The following is a 12,889-nucleotide window of genomic DNA, read 5'->3' as shown; positions in this document are numbered from 1 at the left end:
TTTAATAGGGTACTGACACCAGCTTGATAATCAAGAGACAGCATCCACTGACGATCCTTGCCTGAATCAGTATTAAATTGGGGACTGTAAGATGGTAATTTTTCTAATATTATCATTTCTTCTGTAATGAATACATCCCTCATTCATTCTTTCTTTAGAAATGCTATGGACTTGCGGTTTTCCTTTTTCATTAAATGATTTATAGTCAATTCCCGTCATTATTCTTTTTGTTGCTCAAATTGTACCAAATTTAGCCAGCAGGAGACACCACCTCAAGAGGTTTGGAATGACTCACTGCTTTGCGGAACAACAGGATATTCATTGTTCACTTCTATTTTACCAGATCATATCTAGAGTCCTGGTTCCCATTAGTGGAGAAAGTATTTAGAAACTTAGATATGTGCACACTGATACTGCTGATTCAAATTTAATATTACAGGGATATTTTCCCCGTGGTTTCTTTTATTTTATATTTATATCTCCATTCTCCTACAGTGAAAATCCTGTAACATCAGTACATCTACTTATTTGCTTTATCATATAGTATAACAAAACAGTCCCAGAATTCCAATACCAATATTATCACTAACAAAAAACCCACTAAACAACATTTAATATTTCTGTGCATTTCTTTTTGTCCTGTGACTATATTCCAGAAGAGATATATATTCAGGATACTATGTTCAAATTTTACTGAAATAATTATTTTCTCTAGGTGGCTATGTTATCAATTTTACATTGAGTTAATTACAGTTGTTTCTGTTTGTTTTCAAGTTGAAACAATTGAACTAATATATTTTAACTCAACAGAAGCCTGAAAAATGAAGCATACAATGAAATATTCAACCACCAAAATTTCCTCAGCAAAGATGGACATCTCATCAGTCAGAGCCCTGGTAAAATCTCCCAGGTTGAGAAGTAAGGCCTTAAGAATTTCTGATTGTTTACACACTGGTCTTCATCTGTTATCAAATATTTATTATTCCAATTTTCAAACATGCTGCCTTCCTTGCCAAAAGTTACTAAGAATACAAGAGCTAAAATCGACAGGGATGGCTCATAAGTGCGTAATACAGCAGCCTTTGGTGTTAAACAGATTACGTAGAGCCAACTCTCGCTTATTTGATAAATCACAGGACAGGAATGGCTCAGATAATTTAAACCTGTTAACAGTGATAAAGCATAATTATAGCCCTTCATATCAATCCCTTCTTTCTAGCCACACCTCCTGCCACCAAATTCCAAAAACTTTTTCCCAGATTAGCTAATCAAATTTAAACTGATCCACTTTCATTCAACAAACATTTATTAAGACCTTTGGTGTATCAAGCTTATGGTCTTAACTTGTCATTTCTGATAAAGGGGAGAACAATAAGTGAAGATATTTGTATAGTCAAGGCCCAAAATAAAGCAGAATTGACCAAATGATGCTCAAGTCTATCCAGTTGCAAACTCAAAGGGTGTGGAATAAATTGAAGAGTAACTGAAATCAGGTAGTAGCCATACTTTTAAGATGAAAGGGCTATATACCTCTTTGATCCTTAAATTGTCTATCCTCGGAAAGAATTATGCAAATTTATATTCATGTTTTTCATATAGAGGAATTACACAAAAGTGGACTAGAGCAAAAAGGGAGGATGAGGAATGATGGTGGGGACTATGTACCCTTGTCCTTTGGGCTCCTCTCCATTTCCTCGAGCATCTTTAAAGCTAGAAGAGAAAGCAGTGCTAACGTTGATCATTTCTCTCCTCCCTAAATCTCCAGCACACCCACATTGTTCTTTGGTAACCTGGAAAAACACTAATGCTTGTGGTTTCTAAACGGCCAGGAAATCACAGTGAAGCTTGTCTTTCTATCTGAGTCTGAGTCAAAATGCTCTGTTGTAGAAACAGTGACTCAGTGGAAGTGAATCTGCATCCTCAAATTCCCTCTTAATAAATAATGTATTTTCTTTTCTTTCTTTCTTTTTAAATTATAGTTTATTGGGGTGACAATGGTTAGTTAGTAAAGTTACTTAGGTTTCAGGTGTACAATTCTGTAATACAACGTCTATATATCACATTGTGTGTTCACCACCCAGAGTCAGTTCTCCTTCAATCACCATATATTAGAAGAATGTATTTTCTTTGTACTTCAGAAGACGGGCTCTTGAAGATGTTGGAATAAGGAAACAGGCTGGAGTTTATGTCAGAGTGATGCAAAAATTAAAATGAAACTCCTTTTTTTAAGATTACAGTGGCTTATTTACACCATTTAGAAAAACAGTCATAAAGATAACCTCCAAATCACTTATATGACTTTGGAATGCATCATATTTTTATTGTCCCATAGCAGATCTTCCTTTCCAATAATATTGGCTCCGTTTAACACTAAAATTGTCATGATTTAAACACTCGTTGCCAAAAACTCAATGGATAGCTGTGAGGTGTGTGGCAGGTATGAACTATTTCTTGTGTGTGGTAGGTATGAACCCCTTCTCAAAACTCAAGGTGCAAGAAATGTCACATATTTTTCTAAACTGCTCTGAGCCTCCAAGCAAGAAAACATGCCAGCTCATTTTAATTTCTTTTCTGCCCTTGGGCTAGCAGGGTCTGCCACAATCCACAACTCACAAAGCCACAAAACTCATTATCTGACCACTACAGGTGATCAGGACCCCTGTGTGTTCTTGTCACCAGCAGGGCATTTCACTTGTATTGACAACACGATACAGGAATTCATGAGCTGTAGGAAAGTCCCTTCCCAAACTCATCCTCTTCCCCGTTTCTAGGAAGCTACTCCCCAAGGTCAGGCCATTCTCCTCTGCTGCTTTCTGTCCCCCACATCCATCAACCCTTTCCTTTCCCTCACAATCCAGCTTCCTTATGTGCACAGCCAGAGGTCACAATGTGGGAGTCTTCAGACAGATCCACCCAGCAGGAGTATTTTATTTGGCCTGCATAGTGTGACTCATGCTGTTTTTCAAATTGAGGCAACAATGAAAAATTAGGAGATTTTGCATAAAAATCTGAATGTAAGGTTTTTCTCAAAAAATCTGAAGACCTAGCCACACCGGGCTTGTTTTCCTGCATGGCAATAGTGGGTTGTAGAACTGAGCAGAGATCATCCCCCTTTAGTTTGGTTCTGTCCATGGAAGATCTTCTGTCACAGTGAAGGAATTTGACTTTATCCTGTGGAGAACAAGGAACCATTGAAAGTGTTTAACTGAGGGGAATAACATGATGTTTTTATTTTAGAGAGATCACATTGGTGGTGGTGTGAAGAGAGAGTGAGGTGGCAAGAGCAGAAACAGAAACGGGTCAGAAGTCTACTACATTCATCCAGGGGACTGATAATGAGGGCCTGACCTAAGACAACAGAAAGGAAAGGAAGGACTAAATTTCAGATACATTCAGAAGGTGAAATCAATAAGATTTAATGACAGATTGAATAAGTTGAGGGACAGCAAAAGAAGGAAAACATGGATGATTCTCAACTTTCTGATTTAAGAATTGAGCAGACAATAGTAGGTGGTGGTACTGTTTTTTCAACATAGGGAATTCAGGAGGAATATATTGGGGGTAGGAAAAGATAACAGGTTTTTTTGTTTTGTTTTGTTTTTATATTTGAACTTGGAGGAAGCATAAGTCATTCAGGTAGAGATGCCCAGAATTCAGAATGCTCTATAGAGATAGAGGCAGAGATGCTTGAAGTAAGCTAAGTCAAAATGCCTTGTGGAGAAAGAGCAACGGATACAAAGCTCAGGAGAGAGACTAAGGGGAGAATTACAGGGCGGGGAGTCATCAGCATATAAAAGATGACTGAAGTAAGAGTACTCAGAAAGTCTAGAGTAAGAGGAAAAGACAAAGGATAAAATCCTGAGGAACCACCACATTTTAGCAGGCGAATAAGGAAGCACTAACAGAGACAGAGATCACTGACCAGAGAGAAGCAAGGAGACAGATGACATGACGACGAGGGGAGAAGGGTTCACATAAGAATGTGACCCCCAAAGCCAAATGCCACAGACAGGTGAAGGGGAGTAGGCAGTTGAAGATACTTAAATGTAGATATACCCATCTAAATTGGCATCTATAATTGGCTACTAAATTCCAAATAGTAGCTTACAAATGTTTATTCCACTTGACTTTGAAAAGCATACTAGAGAATAAAAAATGATCATAGAATGGATCCCAAAGTCACAGTAATTATTTTCATTTTCTGAATTACTGTGAAAAATTGAAATTTGGCTAGCTTGATATTTGGCTAATTTGAGATACAAATTGCTTAATAATTTATTTACTATCATGTTGAAAGTCGACATCCTATTACTCAAGTATTACAACATTCTTTTCTATTTGACTCTGAAAAGCTTTTGATGAATTCCAAGCAGCAAATTTAATTTTTTTACTTGAGACTTTAACTTTTCTTTTGCTAAATGAAATTAGAGCTACTGAATCACTGATTACATTTTTTACTTTAACTGATTTAATTTGAGTTTGCATTTTGTTAGTCCCTAAAATTGCACTGTAGCATTTTCTTAGATGAAGGTAGGTGGAAAGAGTAGCTTTACTCTTACTATTAGGCACAACTGAATCACAACTTCTCACCAGACCTGTAACCTTGACTTTGTGTTGACTGCTAAGAGCTTCAGATCATCATCTGTAAGGAGGAGGATAATACCTTCCTCGCTATATTACTGTGAAGGATTAAATGAAACAGTATGTAAAATTATTAACACAGTGGTTGGCCCACTGTAGACACTTAGTAAATGACAGGTATTTTTAAAATCAACCTTTATAGGCTACAGATATCTCTTCAAAATTATTGAAAGCGTATTCTAGATAAGTAGAAAAGATTACAGACATCATATGGCCATAAGAGTTCCCCCTCGGTTATGCAAAGATTAATATACGTTAGATGTAAAGCCACACTCCCTAAGATGGAATTCTGAAAACTCCAATTTTTTCTAAAGATGTAAAGTTTTTCATAACTCATTTGGCAGTAAAATGTGACCTGAACTTACTAGACAGTTAAAGCCTAACTTGAACAAACATGAGGTCTTTATTTCTCTTTATGTAAATTTTCCTATGTTTCACTACAAAATTATTAATTTTTTATTCTGGGGTACTGTCTTAGTCCAAGCTGGGAGTGCTACATATATACAATATATACTTTACATGACAATTCTAAAATCTAAAAGACTCTGAATTTTGAAACACAACTGGCCCCCAGTTTTCTGATAGATGTTGTAATAGATCTGTAGTTGCTTTCTTGGTCTGCTACACTCAGGATTTGTAAAGGGGTTTGTAAAAGGATTTGTAAAAGGATAAAGATAGATGAAATGAAACAGTATCACAATCTTTTCATTTGTTTAGAATCCCAACAGAAGGCTGGAGAAGTTTGCCAGATGTGCTTTACGCAGCTACGCTCTGGCTTTATCATAAAAAAGAAGGCCTGTTTCTTTGGGAAAGAAACCACCAATGGGTATTCATCAAAAACAGGTAAGGGGAAACTATAATTCCTGGTAATTCTTCAATATGGTGATTCAGAGCATCTATTTGCCGTCAGCTGCCACATCTAAGTATATAATTTTTTTGCCCTCACCCAAATTTTCCCTCTGGAAAAGACTAGAGATGATGAACTAATTTTAGCCCATTTTTAAAAAGCATATAAAGAGTGTTTAATAGCATGGGAGAAATGGTTATGTTATCGTGTTAAGAGAAAACAGAGGATATAAAATTATATATACAGACATACCTTGGAGATATTGCGAGTTTGGTTCTAGACCATTGCAATAAAGTGAGTATCTCAGTGATTTAAAGGAAGTAAACTAAAATGTTACTAGTGGTTGCCTTTTGGGTGCTGAGACCATGGGTGACTAGTTTTATTCCACCTGGACTTTCATGGGTGTGTCCTTCTGGGTGTAATGTGCCAGGAGGTATTGATCCCTTCAGACCGGGGTGGCCGAAGACTTGGGGGCAATCAGCACTGTCAGCAAGCAGCCTTGACTGGGAATCCTCAAAGCAGGAATAAAGCGAGCGGGGAGGGGGTCTGGGCAGAGTGGGGACTGACAGTGCACTTCTACCCCTACCCCTGTCCTGCAGCTGGGAAATACAAGGAGTCACATTTGGTATTGGCTGACTGTCAGCAGCACCTGGAACGGTCTGCAGAGGGCCTCAGCTTTGATAGATCTATGGTCCAGAACTATATGAGAGCAACTGGCGATTCAAGTATCCAAGGTATGACTGGTCACAGAGGTGGTATGGGAATGAGGAGGGACCTAAGACACAAGATCCTGGCAAGCGCCAGTCTAGGAAGCAGCCACAAGTCTATGTCTTCATGTATATCAGAAGCTTCTACTCTCTCTGTCTCCTAGGTGAGGCTGTCTCCACTAAAACAAAAACAAAAACAAAACAAACTTCTGTCCGTTTGCTGCTGATGTGCCCATCTGGTGGCATACAAAATAGGTGCAGGGTAGCTGCTCTAACAACACACGTGCATGCTATAGTTAGCACTCCATCGTTATTTTGAAATGCTTGCTATGGATTGGCATCCTATATACATTTTCCTGGGGAAAATATATTATCCTGGGGGAAAAAACACATTATCCCCCTCAAATTTCAACATTTTGACAACGAAAGAAAAGGAAGCACTATTACATTTTTGAAGTATAATTTTTACTCTTAAACATTTAAAATAGTTGTTAAAATGGTTTTAAATTGCATCACCTACTTGTGTAAATAAAGTCCAAGTTGATGGCGACTGTCAAGAAGTGAAGAGGTCATTAAGAAAACTTGACTGGGAATTGCATGTTGCCATTTCAAGCATTATTCCTGATATAAATGTCTTAAGTTCCCAGAAGCATATTGAAATTTCTCACTATGTATTTTTAAATCATTTTATTTTATACAAATTCAGTATTTAATATTCCTAACATTTTGTATACTTTTCTTAGCATAACTCTATAATACAAAGAAATAGAATACTTTGTTTTCTTCCGGACCCAGAAAGGTAGTCCCTAAATCTACTCCAGTTTACTCCAGCATGCTCATTTTCTACGTGTGCTGAGACATTTGAAAAAGTTGGGAATACTGTTCTGTATCTGTTATTTAGCCAGAGGACAGAGTGGGGCTCATACCTGAATTCTCTAGGACTGTTGAAAGTCTCTCAGTAACTCCACACCTTCCAGGTGGGAATTCATTTATCCATGTCTATTTCAATACAGTCCCTTCTTGCCTACAGTCCCCTTCTGCTTCTGGACTCCCCGTTAACAGGGAGTCCAGAAGCGGAAGTTTCCTCAGGCAATGTCTCACCTTTCCAGGTTCATTCTCCCCACCAAATCTTTCCATAAACACAGTAACATAGCCTCCCCTGGCCTTCTGCAAGAAATTAGCATTTTTCATCCCATTCAGGTGGCACACATCAGACTTTGAGACTTTTAAACTTGCACCAAAGACTTTCATCTCTCCAACAGTGATGGACAAAGTATAGCTCAAATTGGAAAAAAAAAAAAAAAAAACATTGAGGAAGTACTTTTTAAAAATTGCTAAAAGATTGTTCATGAGAACAAGTTTTGAATTCTTAATGACAAGATTTTCACTTGTTGCAGAACGTTCTGTTTCCCTGAGGACATTCAATGATCAATGCATTACTTTTCCTTTTGCGGGGGATGGAAGTTATGAGATCTCTGTTGAAGATTCAGGAAAAAAACAAAAGAAAGGTAGAATATTTCTTTTTCTCTACTAAAGCATAAACAATGGATTAACTCAGGTATGGTGAATAGATTTCGTGATGTGTGCTAACTCTGATGCACTGGCAATGGATGCCTGAATATCACTGTGTTGAGGAGGATTCAGAGGCTTAGTCAGGGTTCGTCAGGGAAGAACATCGATACTGAGAAGTGGTATCTGTGGTGAAAGAGGGAAGGAGGACCGCATATGTTTGATACCACTAAATTACTACCTGATCTTTTCAGCCTTATCAATGTCACCAAAGTAAAACCTCTAGTGAAAGGATATACCAGAGATATGAATATTTTAAATATTTTAATAGTTGTATTGGAGAATTCATCAGAGCATTTTCATACATGTTTGAGACCTTCCTCAAAACCATAAAAGTTTTGTTTTTGTTGATATATATAATAAGATGGTATTTTCTGATATTATGTGTATGTTAGAACTGGAACCTTTTGATAAATCACCCAAGGGATTTTATGCATTCTCTTTCAGACAAAGTACTATTCCGTTTCTATGATTCGCAAATCTCCACAAGTGAAACAGGTAACTTGGAGGTCTGGGTAGCTGTAATGCTTGCATTCTCAAATTTGGGTGAAGACAAATCCAAAAATCCTCCCCGAGAAAGGAAGGCAGTCTTGGTAGGTTCTCTTGAGCACAAGCTCATAGTAAAATCTCAGATTCTTACAGGATTTACTCCATCCCATCCATTTTACAGTTTAATAGAATAAAGATTTGGCTACATCTAATAGAGATCCAGAATAACAGTGGTTTAATCTACAATAAACTTTATTTCTTAGTCAGGGCTGGAATGGCACCTCTGCTCAACAGGTTGTCCACAGACCCACCTCCTTCTCTCTTTGTGGCTCTGCCAACATCAACGTGGTTCAAGATTACTTGCCACCATGACAATGTCCAATTGGCAGTACAGAAGAAGATGGGTACATGAATTCTCTTTCCCTTTAAGGACACGACCTGGAAGTTGCATCTGACACTTCCACTTGCCTCACATTGGTCAGAATTTAGTCATATTGCTACACTTGGCTACAAAAAATAAAGAGGCAGGCTGGGAAATGTTCTATGATTATATAAGAAGAGAAGCTGTATATTAAGGGACAACTATCAGTGGCTTGACATGCAGACAGAGAAGCTGACATCCTGAGAAACTCTCATTAGCGTCACAATTCTCAGTTAGAAAGCATATTAAAAAAAAAACTAACCTCTCTTCTTCAAGGGACTGAGAATTATCCCCTACTTGTCCAATGACTCTTGAGTTTCATTCAGGTGCAAATATTTCTGAATGAAGCAGTTAGTTTATATAACTAACTCTTTTCCTGAGTGTTAAATTGAGTTAAATTAAAATTAGTTACAATTCTTAACTTCGTGACTTATATATTTTTAATTGCAAGGTGATGGTGTTGATGGTCAGAAGTTAATGGTAAACCTGAGTCCTACAAGAGACAAAGACTTCCTGCTGCTAGCCAATAACAAGGAGCATTCTGTGGAGGTAACAGAAATATGCACGTGACTGTCATGATTAGTGCCACTCATTTGTACAGATTTGGGTGTTTGGGGTATTTTAAAGAAGCAGTTTTGTTTGTGCTATTGTATGTACAACACAGCCAGTCATTACTAGGAACTTGCTTCTGGAGTAGGGAAGGGAGGGAAATGGCTGGTCTAGCCTTGCTACTGAAGGTCTGCTCTCTGCCAGCAGTACGGCATCACCTGGGAGCTTGCAGGATTTCAGGCTCCCCCACAACTAAATCAGAATCAGCATTTAAACAAATCTCCAGGAGATCCACATGCACAGTCAAGTTGGAGAAGCACTGCTATATAGAATGGTCTCAGATCCTTCCTATTTGGCTTTAGGAACTACTCTGTTCTTCCAGGAAGAGTTTTTTTGTAAAATACAGTTTTCTTCAGCAAATGCAAAAATAATTTTACACTCTGAGTCTGCTAAAGAGAAGGTCATAAACATTCCCATGTGCCAAGATTTATAAATAGCATAGTAACTTACACTCTAATCATAGGATTCACTGCACAGTCTTCTTCAGTTAGTAAGTGGCAGTATTATATTGGTCATGATGAAGAATTATAAACATCTTGAAGAACAAAGAAGCCAAAAGTGGCGACAAGGAAGAAAACATGAGAGTATAATATAGAAGATAAATTATATAAATACACAAAATGATGAAGCTAACTCATACAGCCATGTAAGTTATCGACATGAACACTGGATGGTAACCAGAATCTCTTTCAACATTTCTAAGTGTATATAACAGTGTTTGGCATATATAAGTACTCAATAATAAGAGCTAACCCATACTGAGCTCTATTATATACCAAGTATTGTGCTAAATGTTTTATAAGTACTATCTCATTTAATTATCAAAGTAACTCTATGATGGAATTATTGTATTGGTCAGGTATTACTGTGTAACAAAACAATCCCAATGTTTACTGACTTAAAAAAAATAATCATTTATATCACTCACATGTCTGTAGGTAAGTTGGGGTTTGACTGATCTCAAAAACTGGTTCAACTAAAATATTAAGGCCCAGGTCTCAGAGCTAATACAGGGCAAAAGAGGAGTACAGATCCAGAACTGTTGCACCCAGATCCAGTCATTCTAAGTTATAATGTCTCTGAAAGTATACTATCAGTGAATTAAGTCAAATCCTCCCTCTTTGACCCTCTACTTACTTCTTACTTCCACCCCCTCCCATCCCCTACTTAGTAATTAAGCAGGCTAGAAATACCAAGTTACAAATAATTATTCCCCTTTAGGTTCTAACACAGGGATGTGAAGTTGACTCTGGACTTCCCACTCATATATTGGTTGCTTTCTCTCTTGTTTCCTAAGCTACAAAAATGTGAAGACCCGTTGCCAGACCAGACCTTCTTTCTGCTTCACAGGGAGCCCTCGTCCTCCAAATATGTTTCATTTGAATGTAAGAGCAATCCTGGAGTGTTTATAGGAGTAAAAGATAACCATCTTGCTCTAGTTAAGTTAGGGGAACAAACTGGGGATTCAAATAGAGAGAATATCATATTTAAGCTCTCTTAAACTTAATGTGATGGAAAGCTGTGGACGCTGGGTTGGTAGCCCAAATAGCTACCACTGAAAAAGGGATGAGAAATTTTAAACAGAGAAATAGATAACATTTAAGGGAAATAGAGAATGCTTAGAATACTGTAGAATATTTTCCTTTTCATGTATAAAAATACTTTTTGTAATCCTTCAGTTCTGTTTTTTATTTCCCTCTGTATCACTATATACCCAATACAAGTATTAGTGTATTAAATATGGTGTTGGTAAAGAGAACCACCAACATTCTGAAGAGATATAGACCTTTACTTTTTGCTACTTTCAGTCCAGAAGGAACTTCATATTTATAGTTGAGACCTGGAGAGAAACAAGGGTCTTAGCCCAAGTCTCATTTTAGACAAGGATCCATTTTAAAGAGCTACACAGGGACAGAATTTTCCCTGGTTGCAAACACTAGAGCTGCTAGTAAAAACACAATCAGATGTTTCATAGATTGACCATTTCACAACTGGAATAAAACACCACGTTTGTAGATAATCTGAAACTTCAGATGCCTACATGACTAGGCAAGTAATATAAATATGTGGAAAATGCAAGGATAATTTTAAAATTAAGAAAAATAAATCCAGTATTTGTAAAGTGAATAATTTCACTTCTAATTGTTGCATTTTTAAAATTCTGATTTGTATAGACTGAGTTAACTATAAACAAGGCACTCTTACATTAGGAAGTGAAATAAATTTTAGTTCAGACATAGAATTAGAATCAGTAGGAATATCTAACAAACTAAAACATTTTTTGAGAAAGCACTAAGCCACAACATAAGTAAGTACGATGGTGGGGCCGGAAGTCCTCTAACCTAGTAAATCCTAGTTGGGACACAGGATTAACATTATAATGTCAGTAACTGGCTATCCCTTATGTTTGTGGCATACCATGTCCTTCTGATTCAGGCTTCCAGGAACCAATGATTTAACATACTTGTCACCTTGGACAAAATTTCTTCTAATCCTTTCCTCCCATGTGCACAAGTCTTTTTGTTGGCCTGCTTCCCAATAACACTACTTACTATGAAACATTCATTTGATTTCTGTTCCTTCTTCATTTCTTCTGACCAACCGTGTCCTTAATATATCTTTGGCACACCCTGAGCTTCACTTCATGTCACCCGACATCTGCATGCCAACACCTTTATTCTGCTTTGTCTTCCTGATGTTGTAAAATTTTACATAAACCTATTGATGGCAATATTTTTATTATAACATCTTCATGTTTTACTGTGAGTAAAATTCATACTCAATCATATAATAACATTTTCAACTACTAATGGAATAGATTTTGCTTATTTTAAGACCTTAGCAATTTCTAGTACAATTTTTTGTAGGCTTAACACTAACAATAAATGGTAAACATAATAAAAGAACACTTATAAAATGATTTTTTCTGAAAAATGTAGGCTTTTTTATTTCTCATTTATTGAGATCTACTGGTTATAATTGCTGGTAGAACAAAAGATAAAAGAGGCTGAGAATTACTGTGTGGGGGCAAATAATTGTAGAACATATCTTTATTTCATTACTTTGTCAATAATTTTACTATAGAGACAAAAATAAAAGCAGAATTTGTATCAGCCATTTTGAAAAACACTGAATGTTGACCATGTGCGTCTGTATGATATACTTAAAATGACTATTATTAAATAACCAAATATATCCATTACATTGTTTATATTGTTCAGTAAACTATTTTTCAAAAGTATGTAAAGCCATAATGATTTTATCAAAAAATGACTTAACATTCTGAAATTCTTAAGTAAAAGTAAGCATATCCTAATCCACCAATCTTGGTGTCTGGAGCTGTTTATTTGTCTGATATTTTTGGTGATTCAAAACTAATGCGATTTTCCAGAGCAGGGATTGTGTCTTTTTCACCTTTGTACTCTCAGTGCCCATTTCGGTGATCAACATACAGGAGCTATTCAGTGACTTTAACCCAAGATCAAATAGCCAACATGCACCTGCATTAGGACTTTAACCCAAGATTTCTCACTCCTTATTTAGATACCTTTCAAGCTGGCTATCTATTTTCCATGTTTAAAAGTCCTCTTCCTAAAAAATACTTTC

The 12,889-nt window shown here is 36.8% G+C and overlaps 1 protein-coding gene across 7 annotated transcripts in view; it reads left to right on the top strand.

Moving 5' to 3' along the window:
• The window catches only part of IL33 (interleukin 33), a 32,445-nt gene extending 21,383 nt beyond the window's left edge, over window positions 1–11,062 (top strand). For all 7 annotated transcript variants that reach the window (XM_033123885.1, XM_033123879.1, XM_033123882.1 and 4 more), the window contains 7 exons: window positions 811–918; window positions 5,359–5,484; window positions 6,088–6,222; window positions 7,593–7,703; window positions 8,212–8,262; window positions 9,126–9,223; window positions 10,581–11,062. In XM_033123885.1, the coding sequence (XP_032979776.1) occupies window positions 822–918; window positions 5,359–5,484; window positions 6,088–6,222; window positions 7,593–7,703; window positions 8,212–8,262; window positions 9,126–9,223; window positions 10,581–10,784 (822 nt within the window). In that variant the 5' untranslated portion in view covers window positions 811–821 and the 3' untranslated portion in view covers window positions 10,785–11,062. The remainder of the gene's footprint in view (window positions 1–810; window positions 919–5,358; window positions 5,485–6,087; window positions 6,223–7,592; window positions 7,704–8,211; window positions 8,263–9,125; window positions 9,224–10,580) is intronic.
• Window positions 11,063–12,889: the final 1,827 nt, after the last annotated feature.

The sequence above is a fragment of the Rhinolophus ferrumequinum genome, chromosome 12 (genome assembly GCF_004115265.2).
Source record: "Rhinolophus ferrumequinum isolate MPI-CBG mRhiFer1 chromosome 12, mRhiFer1_v1.p, whole genome shotgun sequence".
In the NCBI taxonomy this organism is placed as follows: domain Eukaryota; kingdom Metazoa; phylum Chordata; class Mammalia; order Chiroptera; family Rhinolophidae; genus Rhinolophus; species Rhinolophus ferrumequinum.
Note: the sequence above shows the minus strand (reverse complement) of the source record. Positions and strands in the feature narration are given on the sequence as shown.